This window comes from Temnothorax americanus, unplaced genomic scaffold (genome assembly GCF_048541705.1).
Source record: "Temnothorax americanus isolate GAGA-0224 unplaced genomic scaffold, ASM4854170v1 Scaffold10, whole genome shotgun sequence".
NCBI classification, from domain to species: Eukaryota; Metazoa; Arthropoda; class Insecta; order Hymenoptera; family Formicidae; genus Temnothorax; species Temnothorax americanus.
Genome location: NW_027509231.1, coordinates 4,859,817 through 4,883,606, shown reverse-complemented (window position 1 = coordinate 4,883,606; position 23,790 = coordinate 4,859,817). Strand labels below are relative to the sequence as shown.

Genomic DNA, 23,790 nt, shown 5'->3' with positions numbered 1-23,790 from the left:
TGTGGTATCTGTGAAGTTGGCACCTCATTTTCAAAAATTGGAAAATTTATTAAGAGTTCCATTTGCACCCACAATAGTTCTACAGTTTCTGATGTATTTTAGAAATAGTTCCGTCGATTTAGATAAAAATATAACGATTTAAAAAAATGAGGTGCTAACTTTCCGTGACACCTATAATTACACAACATAAAACTCTGATGGTTATAAATATGCTCGAGGAGAAAAAACCTGTTGCCTTCTTGAAAAAAGGTTTCACAAAAGCTGTATCGGAAGAAAGTTCTTAATCGATAACGTGAAACTTGTATGTATCTCGTGCGTGCGGATAAATTTATCAGTTTTTCCGTAGAAAGTGCGTATATATTCTGCGCGTTGGAATTTTTCAAAATTGTCAAAGGTATTCGTGCAACGTTTCGCGTCAATTTAATCAGTGAGCATTGCAGATCGTATTTTTGGCACAGTTAGCAACTGCGAATATTTCAACGATTGTATACGTTTTGCGATACAGTGGAAGACTCCGTGTCGTTTGCTTTGGCAGTAGCGATTGCCCAAGTCCTCAGATTCGACAAATCAAAAAACTTACGCGACAGCTGCGTGCTAAACATGTCGCATTACTTGGCTAAAGCCGCGGAAATTGTTCGCGCGGCTCTTTTTAAGAGACGTCGTCGACGACACGCGTTATAACAATATATATCGCGTCGATTTTTCAATCGATTTCTGTTTGTCACAAAGTATTTTGAACATTATACATTGGTCAAAAGGGAAATTATCCCCATTATTATCGCTGTTATTAATTCTTTGATACTTTTCAAATTTAATTAATTCATGCGCTGCATAATTGCGCAATTCTTGCGAGCCGGAAGTTCTTTCGCATTCCCCGCGTACCTTCATGAATACGTATAACGCTTTTATACGCCAGTATTTGTCGAACATCAGGAACTTTCATTTCCGATAATGCCGAGCGGATTTAATTTAAAAATCACGCCGAGATGATTTTCGCGTCGCCGCATCGTGGCGCGGCTGGACTTAAAATTCAGCAGCGGCCATTCCCCTGCCGTCCGTCCCTCTCTATTCATTCCCCCTCGCTCGCCGTTATTCGCAGATAGTTTGTAGGATTTTTTCTATCATGAGAAAAATGCTAGATTGTCCCAGGGGTAAAGAAACCCGCGGAAAGGAACGTCCCTTTTCGATGACACGCGAACATTTTTTCGACACGACGAGAGACTGATGACGGAGCGTCGAAAGCGTCGTGCAAAAAGGAGATTTCGTCGTATAACCGGCCGCGATTTATGCAAGCGTTAGAAGTCTGCGAGGACATCGGATAGCCCGGGATAATCTGCTGGCGTATAAACTGCACGAGAGCAGGGTTAAGAGCTTTCCCGTGTCGATGGCGGATACCCCTTTTCCGCATTTGCCGCGTTTACGAAAACGTTTACCCGCGTATCACCGCGGATTCCTCGGATGCGCTTATGCCGGTAGACGCGGTGTAAACCTTTGAGACGTCGACTTTCCCCGTGTAATACGCGATAGATACGCGTGAAAGACGAAATTGAAGATCGTTCAACTTAAATTTTAAAAGTTATATTATTGGACCTGCTGCGAAAATCTCCGCGTGAATCTAGGGTATTTTGAGACTCAGTCCTCTCACGTTGCAAAAATATATAGAAAACGAAGCCTTGCTAAGGTAGTCCATCAGCAATTGGACCTTTTCAAGAGTAAAACTGCATACGTAAGGGAGAAATATTTTCTTCGCGTTACAAAGGATAGATCGATTTTGCTATTCGAGGAAGACGGAAGACGTGAAAGCAACTCGGTGAAATATTTAAATATTGCCTGAGAGCCCTCATCTCTTGAAACAGCAGTGGGGTGGAACGTGATGCGGCTGAGATATGAAGGAAAAAACGAAGATTGGAGCCGAACGGATGTCGTTCTTCAAGGTGTTGCAGTTAAAAATTCAATTGTGTCATCCGCGTGGAAGTTTTTTTCTATTTTGCGCGCACCGCGTGTGCTACTTGCATAATAATTGGCACGATGACTAGAGATTAAATCGTATTGAAAGAATATATTATAATTTTAATTTTAGTACGGCCCTAAAATACGTGTTTTGAATCTGAAATTTCTTACTCCAAAAAGCTTTTTCTTATTTTAGCCTTTTAATAGCCGTAACAATTTTTAGAATTTTGTCCATTTATTAAGTAAAAGACAAATATGCTTTACATATAAATTACAATTTTTTATTTAAAAAAACTTATACTGTTCAATTTAAAACTAAAACTTTTGCGCTTTAATAAAAAAGAGGTCAAATGTTATCAACTTGATGCGAGACATTTGACGGATACTCTTGCGATTATATTGTCGCGGCTTTGATCTTCCTGGATCGAGCGAAGGTATGCTAGCGCAAATTGCCAAGGTAAAATTTATCTTGGTATATCGCGAGAATTTGCGTCCCAAAACGACTGTCTAATGAGAAACCGATATTATGCTGAGTCTCAATTTCTTGACCTACTCCACCTCAGGAGGTTTACTTTGTCTCTTGGCTGTCTGCTTATCACCGAGCACTCTGTAATATCCATAAGTACGCCTATGTGCCGCACGAACGTACATAGAATCGGTTGCATCACGTATTTCCGACATATGTATTTAACAAGAAAATAAACTTATACCGGCATCTAACAATCCACCGCCGATCGGTGTTTGCCTCGATATCTGGTGAAATATCGGAAAATAATTGAGTAATAAACGGCTACGAAATAATAACGTCTACGTCTGTAGCAAAATACGATCAGGAAGCAATACCATTTTTAACCCTTAAATGCCCCGTGGGGTCCAGCGGACCCCAGACCCTTTAGAATGAAATGTTTTCAAATGTTCTTGCCAAAAATGGAGCTCATGCTCCCATTGATGATAGTTGAGTGATTGACCTACCCGTTTGTACACTTAGCAGTACTCAGTTTACTTAATTTTTTATACTATGTTGAAATTGAAATTTTAACAATATAAGCATTTTATTCTCTTTTCTAAGCCTTGAACAACATTGAAAAAAATTTTAATAACTAAAGATCAAAAAATTAATGAGTAAGGAGACATTTTTCATGCTGGGGTCTTTTACATGTCATTTACGAGATTCTTGAGAGGTGTAGCATTTAAGAGTTAACCACATAATACAAAAGCATAACTAGAGGTATGTTTTCTTTAACTCTTAAATGCGCAGTTTTTCATATAGCTTTCTAAGTATTTTTAAAATAAATAATTTTTTATTAAACTAGACACTACAGACGCGCGCTTTGCGCGCGCTATTTAGCTTTAACATTATGCTATTACTATTACACTATTAACCCTTGATACACATAACTGTCAAAATATACAATGACAGCTGCAAATTAAGTAAGCGCAGCAAGAGAACCAATCGGCATCGCGGAAAAGTGACAACAATACCTACGACATGCCCTTTTTAGAAGAGGACTAGACACTACAGACGCGCGCTTCGCGCGCGCTATTTAGTTTTAACATTATGCTATTACTATTACACTATTAACCCTTGATACACACATGCAACTGTCAAAATATACAATGACAGCTGCAAATGAAGTAAGCGCAGCAATAAGAGAACCAATCGGCATCGCGGAAAAGTGACAACAATACCTATGACATGCCCTTTTTAGAAGAGGATTGTAAATAATAATTCTGGGCCCTCTCATGCAGGAGGGAAAGACGAGCCAAAAAGGCCAGACAAAGCCCTTTACAGATGTTAAAAGCCGCGCGTTTTCAGTTCATACTTCACAAGGGAGAGTACACGGAGCTTCGAAAAGTCGCTTTGCATATATGCAAAGCTTCGCGCTTAAGGGTTAAACTGCGTGCGAGACTGGAAGGCGAACATGCAGTTTCAAGATTATAAGATGTAATGAAGTATGACTAATTGTTGTAACACCAATAAATCGATAACTCGTATATCGAAGAACTGTGGCGAGGAAAAGGTCGTAAGAGTTGTCGAAGCGAAAAAGCTTCGAGAGCCCGATGGGAACTGAGAGGTGACCGAAGTTGGATGAGTTGACAGGAAATGGGATTTGCCACAGGGTCTCACCTGAAACTCCACCCGGTATAGAACCGGGAATTTTCGGCGCAGCTCGCACAGCTTCGGGAATTGCGAGAGCTCAGTCGGAGCGGTCGGCAATGTGGTGCTCAATTTGCTGCTTCCCAATTCTTCCGTGGCTGCGGACAGAAAGATAAAAGAGGGTTCTTAATACGGCTATATAATAACGAAAAAACAATAACAGTGACAATAATATTAATTGGCAACCGTAACGTCGTCTTATCGCGCACCTTGTGTAACATCGTTATATTTACAATGGATACAAATCAAACTGATGTAATTACGTAAAGTGTATTACGTAAAGAAAGAACAAATCGTAGGCGAGTCTTTTTCTCTTCGAGCAGCTGCGGATTAGTTGTTCGCGCTCGCTGAGATTTTTCGCTCGGGGGCACGAGGAATCTCTCTCTCGAGGGTGGAAAGACGAATGGAAAATGCGGTAAGCCGAGATGCGAGAGACAGGCGAGAGTGAGACAAACCGCTACTCTTCGCTCGAGGAAAATTTGCAGCTGCTTGTCACTCTCGGCACACTTCCTGCACGTAGGAGAGGGGGAGAGAGCGGAGAGAGAGAGAGAGAGAGAGAGAAGAGAGAAGAGAGAGGGAGAGAGAGAGCGGAGAGAGAGAGAGAGAGGAGAGAGAGAGAGGATAAGATGAGAGAGAGGATAAAGAGCGAAGAAGAAAGAGGGCAGGGGAAAGGAGAAAAAAGAGATCCTTGTAATTATCTTTCGTAGCTCTCTCTGTCTCCTCTCTGGCTCCTCTCTCCCTCTCCCATCCCTCGCTCCCTCTCTCTCTCTCTCTCTCTCTCTCTCTCTGTCTCCCTCTCCCTCTCCCTCTCTCTCTCTCTCTCTCTCTCTCTCTCTCGATAATCTTGACAGTCGCATACGCAACAGAATGTCGGTCGTTGTAAAATCTAGATGCAAAATTCTATAAATTACTTATGCACGCGTTTCGATACACGTGCATGATAGAAATTTTAATCGGAATATCATGCACGGTGAAAGATCAAAATATATAATACAATTCACAACTAATACTATTTTAACGATACCGTTTTAAATGGTTCATTCGAAAACTCGTTTAACACTAGAACTATCGACGATATTAATTTCTGCTATACATGTTTTTTTTTTTAAGACACGAAGGAGAAAAGCAAATTGCTTAATCATTTACATATTTCAATAAAAGTCATCGAAAATTTCAGAAAATGCATCATTATTTTGAGTAATTTAAAAAAATTTTACAAATTAGTTATTTCGATCGCCTTTAATAATTCTAGCGTTAATAATATTCTGTATGTTTTACATGTTTTCGCGCTTAATAAGAGCTAAGTTAATAATTCTAAAATGCGATGTCCAACGATGCAGATTGAGGCTTCTGATTACCTGGCACGCTCACAGGAACGCGAAGTTGATTATACATAACACAGCCTCAGCCTCATTATCCTTTGTCTCTTTCGGATACAAGAAACTGCGCTTACTGTTAGCACCAGCAACAGCGCAGCTGCTTCCGTTCTAAGCTTGCTAGCTTTGTATTTACCGATACATAGTAATATAAGAGCATCGCAATCATGCCTTTGACAATATAAAGGTAATTTTTTTAAACTAAAAAATTTAAAAACGTACAATTAGAATAATTTAGAATGTTTTCTAGCGTGTTATATTAAATATGTAAAATCAATAATCAAAAGTACCATACATATATAATTTCGATAAAACTTTTAAGCGATAAATATAAGACGAGAAGGGATCGAGATTATTCCCGTTTCTGTTCTTCCAATTTTGGTCCGAGATATGTAAAAAGAATGCTGAATTTCTTGAACATCATTCATCATTCTTCATAAAAGAAAGTTGTAACGTAATGAATTTAAGAGATGTGCGAGTATCAATTTCTTATTTGTTTCACTGTTGTTTTCCGATAAAACGGTGCACCACTTTTCGGAAAATCCGCATGAATGTCGCGTCCTATTAGGTTCCTGCATGCCGAACCGTAAAGAGCGTAAGCGTTTGCGTTGGTGGTTGTTTATCGGTTCGCATTTATCGGCTAGGTACATCTATTATTAGAGCCGTACACATAGCGCATATATACATAACGCACCAAATCAAGTTTGCTATGTCGTGCATGCGAGATCTTGATTGCAACGCATCAAATATGTTGTTACGTTGAAAGTCCACGCGAGACATGACATCGCTTACACATAAAAATGTAAAAACAAAATAGAGGTACAGTAGAAAAATTTTTGAAGATTTGAAAGAATACAGAATGTGCCCCACATCGTGCAAAACTTTAACGTATTCGTAACAAAAATTCGTTTTTATAGTCGGACCGATATTGATTTTTCTGTTCAATTTTTCATTTTTTATTTGTAAGCACTCTAATGCTCTGCTGATATAGCTCTGCTGATATAGCTCAGCTGATAATCAGCTGATATTAATTTCTAATAGAAAAATTAAAATATTACATATTGTTAGAGTTATTTAATTCTTTGTTTTTTAATAGAATGAAATTAATTGTTGCACTTAATCTGCGTCGAAAGAGTCACGCGTGTCACGCAGAAATTCAAAATTACTTAATTAGTATTCCAACATGGTGCATCTTCTGCAACAGGATCATCCACGCGCGTCTAACGAATAATGATAACGCAGCGATAATTAATCAGCTTTTCACATCTTTCTGTTAATTTCTATAGACGTGGTGAAAATTGTACGAATATACAATATTTTTTCGTATATCTATATATGCGATATAATTGCAAGTAATCAGAAACTGAATGTAAGTGCTGTCAATGCGCCAGTAATTAAATCGCGCTTTGCTTCCTGATCTCAGATGAACGCAAATTGACCATCTGGATTAACTTGAACGTAGAGCTAGTCACGCGCACTTCCGACCATCGCGAGCATTGTATTTAAGTCGTCGGACATTGTCCGATCCGAGAAAGCTGGACGACCCTTCGACGATCGAATTAAGAAGTTGCAGTTCTTCGCAACAGTCACAATGAATTCCGGCCAGGCAATTCGATTGTTTTTCAGAAGGGTTTCGCGATGATTACACAGAGTGATTCGCCGGAGAGTAACTCGACCCCTTTCGCCGTCGACAAGTTCGACGTCGACGTACAAAACTTTCTCAGCCGATCTTTCGTTCGCGCGATCGATGAGCGCTTTTATTTGCCTATAAGCAAATACTGTACTTCTATATTTTTATTGCAGAAAATTATTAATTTAATCGTACGCGATTTATTCGTAAAATTTGCGAAGCGTCATCCAGCTTCGCGGAAAATCTCGATCGACGTCGCTATCACTGCGTGCCTGCATTTTTCATATGCTCGTTGACCTTAAATTTCTTGCATCCTAACTTGCCCTTTATCGACGCAAACAGACGGAAGTAAACGGGCGATGCATCAGGCTGACAAATTGGAGTTTAGTTGTGGAGAATGTCTCGCGAATAGCTTCCGCGGTAAATGCGCTGTTAAATTAGACATATCAAATCGGATTTTATGAATCTGAGTATCGAAATGACATTTAGATAGAACGCAATCAACTTCGCGAAATTTGTTCGCGATCGTGCGCTCAGTTTTATTAATGAATGACCAGTTTTTCTTGTTGTATGAATATTCTGTGAAAATTAACTTAAAATTAAATGAAAAATATGCTGCAACGCGTTTTCCGTTTTTTTGCACACGCATTGTTTTCTCTACAAAAATTTCGTTATTCGCATTCCTTTTTCCCCCCTTTAAAAAAAAATTAAATTTAATATTTAAATTCAGAGTCTTTTTATAAATAAGCAAAAGCGAAATTCTTAATTATTTTTAATTATACAAAGAGCAAAGTTTTATTTATAATTATTTATAACACCAAGGTTGAATTCTTGAGAATTCTTTCTCTACTTACAAATCGTTATTTTCTCAAATGAATATCTTCCTCATTTTCTTTACTGATTTGAGTTAAACATTTTGCTCAAACCGTTTTGGAACAAAATGTTTCTTTTGTTTGAAGGCGGAACCGATTTTCCGCTCAAAGTCGGAACATTTCATTCACGCGGTATCAAACATTCGGACTCTTCGTCGTACATTCTAAACTAAACTGGATGTAATTTTTAACTGGGTAACTCACGAAGCTATAGGCGATTAATTAACAAGAAACCCGACCTGCGCCCGTTATTCAGTACGCGTCCAGCGGCGATTGTTATTGTCTTTTGCTGATCGATCAGGAATTTGAAGCCACCCGGAGAATTACAATGGCAATTCATTACGACCTCGCCACGCCGGCAATTAGGCACGAATCGTTACTCTGTCGTGTGCGTTACATCGCTACTACGAATCGTCCGCCGAGCTGGTTTGTGTATTTTGTATCAACATTAGGGAATATCATATGTCATAAAAAGCATAACCACTATCAATGTCACGAGCAGGATCATGTTAATTTCACAACTACAAGACTCTATATGTCGCGCATCAATTCACGAGCAAAATACCGCCTGATAATTAGTGGACAGTTTATAATTAAAGTTTCATATTATAATTTCGTACTATTTAACTTTATTTTAATTAAGAGTTCGTTAATATAAAAGTCGATTAATATGAAAGATAATATATGTATATACAGAAGTATTTTGAATACCGAAATAAAATGAAATTTTTTTCAAATTTTTAATTTCTTACCAAATTAATATAACATTTTATGATTTTGCAATAGTTTTCATGCACAAAGATAAAAGTTTGAGACAGCAAATGCGCGCATGGAACTGCAAAGAATTTATTCGGTACCTCTGATTTTCTATATAGTCGATTTCTTTACGCTTTTGATTTGGCGAATTAAACTAACAATATTCGAGACAGATATAGAAGCATTTTTTATTTGACGAATCAAATTGATAATTTGAGTAGAAATAGTCGTTATTGATAGCACGATTGCCCGTCGCGTAAGGATAGCATTTATCTGATTTTTATCTTAATAAAATGACGGTAATCCTTTAATCTGCCCAGGATTATGAAAGGATACGATCTTAGTCCGCAGTATAATAGCCTATACAGTATAGTTGATTGATTTGTACATCAGACCTTTCACAAACCACTCGTTACTGAATGCGTCTTAATATAAAGGAAACACGAAGCAAAGGGCAAATGGAAATCGGGCCTGTTATCAAGAGTTACGTTGTTATCAAACGTAACCGCATTGACATAAGAAAGGAGAGGGCGGAAGATTACCAGACACTAACTATATTTGCGCTACTCCCCCAGATGGTTTTAATCGATTCTCCCCTACTTTCCACGACCCGCCGGATAGCTCTTTATTGACGTAAGGGCCGAAAATATACGCGGAGAAGGATTTCGAGTACCGTCGTTATTTTTGTAAGGGGAAAAACGATGCCGATTTTCCTCCCATTTTGAGGAACGAACGAGGTAAGCGATCAGTCGGTCTCGGGCACGCACTTCCGGCTGTGCACCCTCCAAATCCTGTTTTTCCTTATTCCCGAAGAAGGGACAGATATTTCGTTATATCTCGCGACACTGCCGCGCGGTCAGCAAGCATCGTACGCGAATTTATCGCAAATAATGCAGTAAAAATAAATTATTACAAATACACTTGAGCCTGCGACGTTCTATAGTTGCGCATATGCCGTGTCACGTTCGAATTCGAGCGGAGGTCGCGATTGATTCTGCATTCTTCCAATTCCGATGTAGCCTGGGATTGCGAATCGAGCGTGAACGTCATGGCCGTGTAACGCCGCATCTGGATCCAGCATGCGCTCGTCAACGCGGCATGTATTAGTCCCTCGGTTCTCTCGCGCAAGCAGGTGCGCTCGCATGATTTCATCCTCGCGGCGCGGCGCGCTGATTAGTGATTACGCGGTAAAGCGTATTACTAGTAGCGAGAGACGGCGCGCGCGGCGCGGCGAGGTGGCGAGCGGGCAGGATGAGTTATGCTGAAGCGAGAGCGCACACAACTCGTTGGCCGTTTCGCCCAACGGGCGAACTATCGACCGATCGTGTGTTTCGACGTGCGATTCTTACATCCATTGCGATTTATGACCGGTGACCTGATTCCCTCGCGTGCGAGAGAACGATGCAAACGAAACGAGAACGAATCCATCCGTGGGCGGTGGTAGTATTACTGATCAGCACGTTTTCGTGTGTGAAAGAGAGAGAAAGAGAGAGAGACACATGGATGAAGTTAATATTATACATTTGTACACACAAGAGTGACGTTCGCCCGGCAGGCGCGGTGCCTCCGATTTGCGCGTAATGGAAAGTCCGCGGCGCAATATAATATATTTCGCGTTGGCGTTTGGATCTCCGACGACGCGACAAATAATGGGTCAATAATTTCGTGCGCGCGCGCCAAGTTTACATTACATTTAACCAAATTATATCCTTGTATGCTAAATTGTCATGTTCATAAAGTCGTCATTAAATTTAAAGCAAATAACGGCGCGCGAAATATCGCGATATGAATATTTTTATCATTAAGGTTGGACGGGCGAGTCCCGGGTCTTCGCCAACTTCTACAATAGGCCGCTCATTAATCCCGAGAAATTCAGTAACGCTGTACATGTTTTATTAGCTCAGCATAGCAAGCGATAGCGCAACTCGGAGGCATATTAGTTGGATTTGCGTTATTTTAATAAAGATTGATAGTTTACACATCATTCACTCAACGTATATTATTTGTATAAGTATAAAATTATACTTTCGAACATAAGACTATATATTATCTTTATATAAGTATATATTATATTTACTTTTTAAGACTGTAGCTTTAAGCAGCGGATTACATTATTTTTATAAGTATAAGTCTCTAGTTTTGAGCATAAGTTTATATACGAGTTTATATATCTTGTACTTTCTATTAATGGAATACATTTTTCGCTCACAGTTTCCTATACGATTGTTCCTATAATTGACAAATCGCTAGGCTATAAACAACTACATAGTTTCCATCCGGACGAGACAAAGGGCATAATTGTGATCGAACTTCACAGGTAAGTTCGTTCAATCTAATAATTCTATAGATGTTCCGTAACTATATTTTTTGTCTTTGGATCCCTGGAGAATTAATATCAGAGTTTTCAATATTTCCTGCATATTTTTGGTTGGGACGGTACCTATAGAACATCCTTAAACATAAACTTGCGAACGCGTAATTTTATTATATAATTTTTACATGTAAAAAACTGCTGGAAACACAGATGCCTCATAGATCATTTTGTTATTGCTTTTGCAGAAGTTTCGCAATTGCGAACTAACTATCGAGAAGTTTCTAGTGCGAGCTCTGTTAGGCGACCCAAGTCGCACAGAACGACATGCATATGCACGCCGTAATAATTAGGTACATCGAGAACGTTTCAGGTTCGCGAAAAACTCAATTACAACGAAATAATGTGGCACGCAAATACCGGCGTAGCTTTTACTAATTAGTTAAATTGATTTTATACTGCAAATATTTGCTGAACTCTTCCTTAGAGTTCCTTATCTTCCGTGTGAGTAATAAATATTAATCATCATTATTGATTCTTATCTTCGTAATAAAAAAAAAAATTTCAGCGAAATAAATTAAATATATATAATTATTATTTGAAAATTTCTGTTATTTGAATTATTTTATTCTCATGTGTGCTCTTTTGAATTTCTACACGAGAGTTTTTACGTTCTACGTTATTAATACAACATATAATTCCAGCAAAATATATTTTCCTATCCATGTCGTGCGCCTCTTTCTCCGTGTGCATCACATAAAATGACATTTATGGCGAGGCCATAAATGTCCAATTAACATTTTATGCGCTCGCAACGCGATATTTGTATGTTGCAAAATAAATACATTTTAAACTTGCAGATAAATTCATTATTGATCATTGTAATTATCAAATATCGTTATAAATCACGAATCATTGAATCATCATTCGTTTTCCCGGATAATTAAAACTCCGATATTGGACAGGTTGTAAAGCGTTTCGTTTACATTTCGTTTATCTCGCCGAAATATGAATCGGAAATATAAAATAGCCTTATGTGACGTCATCAACCAATAACGGATTAACACAAATTGAAGCGATGTGAAATATAAAAAAATGAGAAAAAAATAGAAGATTTGATGCTTTCATCGTGTTCGTATTTTGCGCGGCTCATACAGATAACACCCAGTTTTGCGCCATTATATTCCTCGCTCGATTCAATTTCGGCTATTTTTCGAAAGCCGGGTTTGATGAGCGAGGAATAATGGCATTCGTGTACCCGTCCATTGTTACGCGGACGCCAAAGCGTTTTCCGTCGGGCTGCCAATAAAAAGATCCAAGTTTTTCACTCTCGCAGATGCTATTGTACACACAGGTGCTAGTCAATCCCGCGAATACATATATCTCATCGACAAACATAATGGTGTGGTATTGATTGAATCAGACGTATATCGTCCCGTGCAGAAGTTTCTCTGCCGTTGGCAGCCGTTGCCTAATCGCCTCGACTTATCACGGCATAATGAAGCGAGAATTATCGTGCTCGCGACATCGTCCGAAGGCAGGCTGCCATAATTCCACGAGATAAATTAAAACACGTAGAGTTTTAGCATTTAATTTTTGTCCTCGCCGTTACTTACCGCGCGCGCGTATATGGTAGATTAAACAAAAATTAAGTAGATCTCCTTATTCTTCGCTCGCCTTCCGAGAGACTCCCTATTTTCAGCTCGCTTCTCGGGCACTCTCTATTTCCAACCTCTTTTCCAGGTTGTTAATATGCGCATTTTAAAAGCCGCGATGTATTTTTGTGAGGTAAATACGTACGTTACACGTATCATTGTTAGCGAACGTTAATAACAAGTTAAGTAGAATGTCGAGAGCAAATTTGACCATTCGCGGGTGCAAACAGCCGCGGTAACGAGTTCGTGAAAATTTCAACTAAAATTTCGAGGGTGAGAGAAGAGCCGGCTCATCCTCGCCGGAAACGAATGGTCTCGAGAAAGATGCGGCAAAGTCCGTGACATCTCGACCCACTTCCTTTAATACGGGGTGTTCTTTGTAACGGTCGGGCTTTTCTTCGGGGGAGAATCTGGTTTCGCTAGGAACTACGGGTAAATATTAAAACACTTTTCGCAAAGATATATATAAAGCGAGGAATAATAAATAATTCACGCCAGTCGAGCTGTAAATTTTATAATTAATCAGCACGTAGACTAACTTATTTACTGCAATGTATAAAGCGGACGTAATAACGTATTGTAAAAATTGAATCTGTTTTCTCTTTATTTTTTATTTTAAGTCATTTGTGTGCTATTTATCGTAATAAAATTATGTTTTTTTTCCCAATATTGTAATTAAACGCGATTAAAGTACAAAAAAATAACGTGGCTAAAAACAAATATTACATTTCATATAAAAATTGAATGAGATTTTAATTTAATTTTACGGCGTGGATGTCCGATTGTTGAATTTATTTGATGCTGTATATTTGTTGTAATAAAAATACACGCGCCCCATTAATTGCGCTTGGCTCTTATTGTCATTTTTTTCACCTACTTTAATTCACCTGTTTCATAATTATGATCTTAAACAATACAATTTATATTACCGCGGCGCCCTACAACGAAGTTATCTACCTTATATTAAGTGCGCGCATAAACTCTCTCTTTCTCTTTCCCTCTGTATTTAGTTATAACTCAAACTCCATCCAGTAAACACATAGTTCGAAATTGTAACGGCATAGGGGGCGAAAGCCAACAAAGTCCGCGGAGGTCGGCAACAAGATAGTTAACAAGCGGCGGGAGTAATGTATTAACGTTACGAGAACGCGAGAAGATAACGTAGTTCGGAGTCTAAATCGAGTCAGTCGAGGGGAAAGTAAACTGGGTGAAGTTGGCCGATTCAATTGGTCGGTGAAAAGCGATAACCCTGCCGACGGATATTTTCCGTCGCTTTGTCGCTAACAAACGGGCGAATCGTAGAAAAGAATCCGAATTACAGGAAAGAATCTCCGGAGCCGGGAGGAGAGCGGGGAGGGGGTGATCTTTCTTGCGATAAATTGCGAGACGCGGTCTACCTTTCTTGCGGCAAGAGAAATAGCGCGCACGCGCGAGCGGAAAGAAAGGATTCGTTGTGCGATCTGAAAGGAGAGACCTCCTCTATTGTTTCACCCGCTTCATTTATACTACGGAATTCGCTGCTTTCGGCGACAGCAAGACGGCGAACGTTCCGCGTCGGCAAGAAACGGTTGACAATTAAATCTTCCTTTCGAGTCAACTGACAAATGAAATGGAGATGGAGATATTAATCACCGTTTAAGAAACGTGGCTGCTCTACCTTTAGCTAGGTGTTACGTGAAGAATATATTATTTATTTATAACGGCATTAATTTTTGAAAATTGTTATCGTATCGACCGTATCGTACATTTTTCACGTATAGGGGAGACCGGGGCTAGAAGTCACCCGGGTAAGTTGTCACAAAACTTATATCTCACTTAATAGATTGAGTGGAATATTCTTCTTTATATGTATAAGTGTAGGTTGCTCCTATCGTGTTAGTCGAGTGTACGAAATAGCTCGTTTCAAAAACATTGCATGTTATATTTACGAGCACTTTTTAAAAATTGGAGGTCGTGAGTAAATTTTTCTTGCCTCTATTTTTATTGTTTCGTTGATTTTTGGAATTACTAGACGTAATTTCTTTTTGGCCATAAGAAATATTATAGTTTTAGATAATTTTTCCTGTATTTTTAGTTAACCGTCATTGCAACATAGTTTATAAATATAATCTTCTTTGTTCAAAACGACCGTTCAGGGTAAGTCGTCTCATCAAATGAGATGGGATTCAAAGTTTATGAGAATTATTATTCTCTTATTTACTCAAAGTTTATGAAAGTATTACAAAGTTTATGAGAATTATTATTCTTCTATTTACTCCAAGTTTATGAGAATTATATTACAAAGTTTATGAAAATTATTAATTTTTCGTTTAATTTTCATGCTGCAATATATTATTAAATTAAATTTACCAAAAACTGGCACTAATTTTAATAAAATATTAAAACAGGAACTATTTGTCGTATGTTTCCTCTACATGAAAGATACATGACAATCAATCCAGAGTCATGCGACAACCAATCCTGGGTATGGGGTAAGTTGTCACATTTGCGCGGTTTTGCTTAGAATTAAATAACTTCTTTGTGTATAAATATATACAAGTCTAATATTTTTTTTCTTACACCTAAAGGATGTAACTACATTATAAAGTAGTATACGATATTATAAAATATTGCTAACATTTTTTAAAAATCAGTATTTCAAAAGTGTGACAACTAACCCCGGTCTCCCCTACTTGTACGGTTGTATTACATATAGAGGGGAGCAAAAATAACTGCACGCACCCACTTGGGCGTTTTTTTTTATTTTGATGCGACGCGTCTCCTCCCCGGGGATTAAGAGGATTGATAACGCCCCGCGGAGTTGTCGTTGGAAAAATCTACCGCGCGTAGCTACGTGATTTCGTTTTTATCCCTCGTATCCTTCTCTCGCCTTTTTTTATTTCCTAGGCAACAGATTTGAAACCGCCGCTGTAAATTCAGTAAATTCCGCCAGTTTTACCGGACCCGTGAAAATTTAATTGTGCAACGCGACCCTTTAGGGACCCTATCTAATCAATGATTAGATAGGGACAATCAGTATTCTAAAAACACTCGAAGGAACGGTATAGAATGTCCGATTATTATTACCCGGGGGAACTTAATATCAGCTTAGGGGCAACGTTTGGCTAATGGCACGGTCCAGTCAGTGATTAATGAGCAGCAAAGTTCGCGACGTCGCGCGTCGCGTCGAAGTGCTGGGTGCAATTGTGACGGGTCGCAACGTATATACGTTACGCATCGCGACGCTGGTCGTCTCGAAATTCTTGCGCGACAGCAATATCGCGACGACTACTTTGTGCACGACTGCTGCGAATTACAGAGTAATGAAACTGTGACATTAAACACGAAAGTTTGAACGATGCCAAACACGCGTCTTCTACACAGCTCTGCCGTTGCATATTGTGAAAGACACATTAATACTTATGGAATTCGAACGATGTAGCGGATTTGTTAAGCTTTTGCATTCAAAACTGCGTTATATTGCCAATTTGATAACAAAAGATCGCGACGAGATTTTGAACTGAACTTTAAATTCCAGAAGACATGTGCAGGACATTCAATATTTTTATTTTCATACAGCGATTGCACGGTTAATAAAGCAGTTATTTATCTATCTGTCAATTACCGACAAGATTAATCGTTAACTTTGAGCACATCCAGGTTCTCGGTATTTCGACACACGAAAAAAAAGAAGTGTTAAATCAAGAATTATTATTCTTGTATATAAGCAAAAATTTATAATCTTGGAATGAGATATATAGATTGCGTTAAACGCGAAGAAAACTTGTTTGAATGAAGATATTTATATAATTTAATCGAGAAAAAATTTGAAATAAAAAGTTGAATTTCTTATAAGAAGATTATATTGATTCTTGCTTATATACAAGAATATAAGTCTTGATTTAACACTTCTCTCTTTGCTATGGAGGACTCCTGCAGGAGCGGTCATCTTTAATCGCGATATATAACACGGCCTTAAATTCTCAAGCTCGTTCAAGCCCAATGCGCCATAGGGCACGTTTGTTCCTTAAATCGTCGTCTCCCCGCTTAAACTCCTGGAACGTAGCGATGCGGCTGTACACGCGATATGTATGGGAAAGGAAACCGCGCGATAAATTTACTGGCGCACGTAGGACGGCGAAAGTAACTCCAGCATAGTCGTGCATTATAAATTTCCACGCCGAGCATTTCCGATAAAGTGTAGCTGGCTTTTGCTACATCTCTCGTCTCTCTGTGATCCAAATCGAGGATTTAGAGCGAGATCCAATAGAAGGCACATGACGGCGAAAACTATATGCGCGAATATAAGTCTCGCTTTGCGTATGATCGTCTTTGCAGAGTTCATTTGATAAGGAACCGTTCGATGACTCTGAATTATTTCCGAGCTTCCTGCAACAGCAATCGGAGAGCCGGACTTGCCTGAATATTTTATTCAAATGTAGGGTACGTATAGATATAGGACACACGCTCTTGAATGAAAACTCGTAAGTACAACAGCTGCGTTAACCGTCCAATTAATATATTTGGAATTAAACGTTATTCCGATATTTAGATACAACCAGATATAAAATATTTCCGTCCAATTAATACGTGGAATTAAACGTTATTCCCGATATTTAGGTACAACCATATAAAATATTTCTGGCTTCATCGATGGGGAAATTTCGCGATGGGCGATTTGGCGTATAAGCCGTCCCTCGGGCAGCAAAGTTATTCCTCGATGGGACTCTCGCAGTTTCCCGGGGAATGACCAAAATCGATGTCCTACATTTAGTAGGAACAGGAAAACGCGTGCTCGATCTACTCGGAAATGTTCCAAGGTGCCGATGTATATATTTCCCGAAGCACTGATTGCCGGTAGAGACTTTCGGGCGAAGAGTCTCACCCATTTCTGCCCCGTGTGACGATCGAATTTATTTCGCTCTAAGCTCCCTGTCGATCGAATTTCACCCAAGTTTCTCGTAAAGAAAAATTGCCAACCTGACGCTGGTAACCCTTAACCCTTTTCCGCCCGTATCACGAGTAAAGTACGTTATCGCGGGGGCAAATAAAGCCTCTCGAAGAAAGTTTGCACGAACTTACGAACGAAATGGGATATGCTTCGTTAAATTAATTTTGCTTTTATACCCGAATCGAGCTGAAGAACCGTCCGTGATTTTCCATAGGATCTAGGCGAACGCGTTACAGTTTAATGCTGCAATTTCCCGAATACTTTTCGGTATCGATCGCGAGCTTAAATTGATTCGAGAATATTAACGGCGAATGTTGCGAACGCGTGCGGTAATTTTGCCGAAATTAAGCTGCAATTTGGATTCGTATCCCCAAATTTTGCTCCACCCGTATACACTCGCGCGAAATAGCTAAACGGTTTCAGTGGCGCTAATAAATCTTTGCCAAAACGGTAGCGACAAATCAATAGCCAGTACCAGCGATCGGATCGTCCATCATCGAATAAATGATGATTGACACGCGGCCACCGGGATGTTTACCGAAAATCTGCGTAATAAAGCACTCACTCCTAATTCAGGCCAACCGTCCGTACGCTTGTTTGCAATCGAAAGCAACCTCTCGTCGAGCACGTGTGTTTTAACATGTCGAATCGAGTGATGTTCCAGTCGTGTAACGTTTTCCCTTGCAAAACCATCGAATACTTCGTCAGACAAGCGCGTTTACGCTCGTTTCCAAGATATTCGTCATCGCTCTTTTCACCTGTGAGTTTATTCTTCATCTCTAGATTTTATTATTTATCTAAAAGCCGACTTCTTTCAAGACGTTAGATTAGAAATTTTGCCACTTTTATCCTTTAAACATCCAATTTAATTGAAGAAAATCTTGACAGTTAATTAATATAGTGCAGTAAATGTAATATATAATTAAGTTCTAAATAAGTAAAATAATAATATACGCAAATTTTTTTAAAAGTATCATCAATTGATTCTTAGATAAAAAGGCTTTAACTTTTTACTAAAACGTTTATGCGTTACTCACAGTTTTTCGCGCGCTCTCGCATCAGTATTTTACACGAAACGGCAGATAATTTTACCGAAGCAAAACGATCCATCCTCGACGCTCCATCTATATACGAAACGACCGTGAATTAATGCTGCTTTCGCGATTGTTCGCTGACGTCTGTTCGGGGAGTCAACTCGGCAGTGATTACGTCGCAGTTGACAAAGCTTATTATGCGGGCTCTGCAAACGGTATCATCATCCCGCGTGTACCTGCGATCGTCGCCATCAAACGTGCATACGTAACACGTAACGCGGAGTGGATATCGAGATCCAGGTAATTCCGAAGAGAGTCCTCGAGCGCGCGCAGTGGTGTTACGTCGCTCTCCAATTTCCAATCGTTTCTGAAGCTTCCGGCGTATGTACGTGTCAAACAATTGTGTATCCGTCTCTTTGCGGACTTCGCGAGGGGGATCACGCTCCTAGGAATTCGAACACACTCATGGCGATCGTTCGAAGTGTACGGTCTTTTCGTTACTTTGATACCCGATACACGACCCGTGTAATATAAACAGCTCCATTCTTTGAATATCGTCCCGCATTCAAGATGTATCGGTGAAGTTCGAGGATCCACGGTGGATGTCGAATATATTCAAATTTTACTGCTCGCCGAAGCTCAGGGGTTTCCATATCTTTCTTTATAGGGTGTATCTTCTGGATATCCAGTCAGATTCCACCCGCGATAGTGAAGACGATTCGATTCGAGACGTTCAAAGATTCCTCGCTGTTCGTAGCAACGCAAAGTAGAAGAACTAGAGCGTATATTAATTACATAAATCTGTACCTTAGAGGTAAAAAAGTCTTATCTCCATCAGTTTTTGTCAAAACGAAGTTAATTTACTTTTTTTTAATATACCAGGAGCTTAAATTATATAATAATAAAGGGTCTTATATATCCATTATAAAATACAACGTTTAAAAAAAAAGTCGTATTGGAAATTTTCATAGAAATGATAAAAAAAACTTTAAATCCTATTCTCTCTAAATTTATAATAATGGAAATACGATTCTTTACCTCTATATATGTATTCTTCGTATAATCCTACGGATTCCTATATTATTCTCCTGTCATTCTCCTCTCCTCTTTTAAGGTAGTCGTCTCGTCAGGGCATGTATTAGATAAAGTTTTCGATTTCGGATTTTATATCAAATTATATGATCAGCTTTGCAGTCGATTTTTTCTGTGGCTCCTTACCGACTATTTACTCTAGAAAATCGATCTCGAAAATCACAAATTTTTCATTACTTCATACAGACGGCCAGAAAAAGAAGGCTCTATCACGGTTTCAATCACATATTTTCGCATTTTTCGATTAGATGAAGTGAGAAAAAACATTGCTTTTTGTACATTAGATTTCGAAGAATCCAATGCAACCATAAAATATATTAGTTTACCGGAGATTTCGCTGCTAATTTTTTAGTTTATTTTAGTGAAAACGCGGTAGTCGAGCAGACATTTTTTGGTCGAGGTGAGGTTGGGAAGACTTGGCAACGCCGCTGGCTAATCACTGTAGTTGCAGGTTATGGGGCTCGTCTTTCTTAGCCGACGTGGATAGTGATTGACACCCCTGTCATGCGTTTTGAAACCCTTTCTCAGTACGTGTCAAAATTCAATCGAAAAGGAGATGATAACCTTTCTCGACGACTCGCATGATCAGCCGATCAAATCGGGGTCAAATGAAAAAAATCACATAATTTGGAAAAAGTAACATACTTTGTCACGTATGAAATTTTACACCATAATTCATAAAATTATTTTTCCCTTAGCAAAAATTGCCTGAAATATATTTCTGAACGTAAAAACCTACAAACAGTCACATGACTAGCACGTAGCGAGACGCCTACCTTAAAAAAGGCATGTCATTCATACTCGAATCTATCGAAGTATTGTTGTCGTTTTTCCGCGATGCCGATTGGTTCTCTTGTTACGCTTACTTCATGAGCGACTGTCAGGGCATATTTTGACAGTTGTGTGGTTATAATGTAACAGTAAAATATTAAAAGTAAATAGCGCGCGCGTCTGTGATGTCTAGTTTGTTATAAAAATATATGATAAGCTAGAATAATCGCAAATATTTGTATGCGTTAACACATTTTTTTTATTTATACATCACAATAAGCAAAGGAAGCTGCTATTTATAATAAGATGGATGACAGAGAATCAACCAAGTATGAATCATGAATATAAGTAACATTTTTTTCATGTTAAAGTCAGAATGAATAATAAGCGATGGGTTGACGCAAAGTATTAATCTTCTAACTATAGTCGGAATGCATTTGAAGCTTTCATGAAAATTGATATGTTTTGCAATGAGAAACAAAATTAAAAATCACATCAATTTCAGAAAATATCGGAGTTCTATAAAAATCAGGGCGGTGGGATTCGGCTTGTCCTTGTCGTTCAAATCGCTCAAATCGTTCAAGTGCCGTGGGAAAACGATGGGCCGAGCGAGCCGGTGTGGGCCGCGATTTTAAAGAGTTAAATTAATATCTATTAACGCGATAATCTCCGCGATGAAAGATAATTATATCCCCCTGCACAAGAAGAAGATATAGTTTCTAACGAGCTGCGTCGGGGAGTTAAAATTTACCAGCGCGAAACGAGTTTACCGCACGTGCGACCCGGTGCAATTAACCGCCCGGGAAAAGGACGCGGTACACTAGCAATTAATTCAATGCTCGTGAGTTAAAGTTGTGACCGAATTTGATCCCCATAGGGGGATCGCGCTCGCATATGCGCTCGTCCGTATGCATTCCGCTATACGTTATCGTCGTATAGCGAGATGAAACGACGTGTGCATTCATAGTTTCCTTTTTGCCGCCGCCGCGCGCCGTACGTATAACGGCTACCGATAATGCACAAACTATGCAGGAAAGCGGATCCGCGCGCACAATGGCGTTGCATAATATCAACATCAATACTGTAGAGACAACTTGAATACAGAATAAATTGAAGTTGCGCGATGCATTTTTCTGCACCCGCGGCACGATTTATGAAAGGATTGCACGAAGGAAAATGTGAGATGTTAGTAGGCGACGCGGGATGCAATTATTCCGCATCTTTGCATACAGATCGGGTCGTCCTTTCGCCAATTTCGCGGGTGTATTGCATACATTTGGCATTTCGAGAAATATCGAAGTAACTTCGCGCGCGAATTCGCACGATGGGAATAGGAAAGAAAGGGCGGAAAATAAAATCGAGTGTTTTCAATCCACGAGAGAGAGAAAGAGGAAAGAGAGAGAAAAATACGCCATCGATCGAGAAATCGTATGGTGGTTTTACTCGCAAACGGTTTGAGCGCATATAGCACGGATAAGATGAGCAAGCAGAATGAAGAGGCAACAGTATCGCGTGGCGTTACTCGGAATTCACTATCAATCATCCAGATATAATCGTATCATATGTTAATTAATTTAGCACACTCTGGTTAAGATATTACTTCTATACTTTGCAAGTAATTAACACGTTACTAGTTACTTCATTCGCGGTATATTTTGCACGATCATTATGATTAAAAAAGAAATGCAAGATATAAAACTGTTTCAATTACGTAAATGGTAAATTTATTAAAAGGATGAATTAACGTATGTTTATTTTTTAGGGCAATTAAAATTGATTGTATTTTCTTACATCGAAAAATTATTGTAATATTTGAGCTATTACGAATGTATGTTTTTTAATTCGAAAACGGTCATCCCCTTGAGATAATTTTTACGTTCTACTAGTGTTGAAAAAATGAAGCTCATGTAATGAAGCTCACAGTAATTTTAACATCTTTTGTTTAATGAATTTTTTTTTGTTTTTCTCATTTTTTTTTTTCAGAAAATATTGAATAAATGTATGTATATACAAACATTAAATACTATAAATAAATTATCGAAAAATGAAAAATATGCAATATGTAACAAAGACTTTTGGGATGTAAAAATTATCCCAGCTGACCGTTTATGCAAAAGAAATGAGATAACCGTTCCCAGATTAAAAGTCCTTTTTGAATAGCAAACTTTTTGAGGGCAAGACAAAAATGATTAAAGTAAGAAGCGAGTAAAAGCGCTGCGATCCGCCTTTTAACATCTACGCTGTCGTGATATAGGAGAGCACTCGGCGGTTAATCAATCGTTCTTTCATTATATAAGAGCTTTAAAGCTTGCATAAGACCAGAGAAAGCGATCGCCTGACGAAGGGAAAAACGACAGGAAGAAGCTTCGTATCCGTGAAATGTACTAAAGCGGAATCCTTTAGCTAAGACCTATACTTCCGCCGAAAGGATGTTTTTCTCCCACTCCGGGAAGTAGACGGGGCGAGAAGAGAGAAAAAAAAAGAGGTTGGGTGCTAAGAGATATTCGTAGAATTGGAGAGGATGGGGAAAAGGCAGGACGGGGGCGAATAGCGCATTCTCCAAAGTTTTTCTGGAACTTTGCAATTTTCCCGGACGAGCACCCAATCGAATTTCCGCCTGTAAAGGAGATCGCGCGACTCTCTCGCCATTTGATCATCCGGCATCTCTCCGACACCGCGCATCGAGTATTAAGTCGCGAAATTACGGGAAAGTTCGAAAGGTCGAACCTTCTACGCTAACTTTCCACGGTACCGAGGGTGTTCGCAACGTTGAAAATTTGATCAGCCGTTCGAGATCTCGTTTGGGATGGAACTTCGACGCTCGAAATCACGGTTCGAGTGTGAAAAATGAGATGCTGAAGTTGCGTCTTCGTATTTATCGTGATTGCAACATGAGCATGCTTACATAAGGCAGAAACAATTTTCTCTTTTAACGTAATTTTTATTGCAGTCTTAATTCCCATCAGACATCGGATGAATACGATTCAAATATAGAGCATAAAAGTTGATTTTACAATGGAATATATATGGCAAAGATTTAATTTAAAGATTCGGTCGCACATGATTGAATATTTGATCTGCGACGCTATTAGTCCAGTCGTATGAAAGTTAATGTACTTTTTTTTTCAGAAAACAAGTCCTAACTGATTACTAGAACTTCAAAACAATGTTATCTCTGTATATCATCAAATAAATTCTAAATTATTTAACATGTTCACGAGTCAATTTCTTCTAATGTTGACGGACAAAGGAAAT

At 38.9% G+C, this 23,790-nt stretch overlaps 1 protein-coding gene across 1 annotated transcript in view; it reads right to left on the bottom strand.

Annotated features, from left to right (window-relative positions):
* Positions 1 to 23,790, bottom strand: part of Ptp36e (protein tyrosine phosphatase 36E) — a 63,984-nt gene that overhangs the window by 6,958 nt on the left and 33,236 nt on the right. The window contains exon 3 of the mRNA XM_077408535.1: positions 4,079 to 4,206. Within this exon, the coding sequence (XP_077264661.1) occupies positions 4,079 to 4,206 (128 nt within the window). The remainder of the gene's footprint in view (positions 1 to 4,078; positions 4,207 to 23,790) is intronic.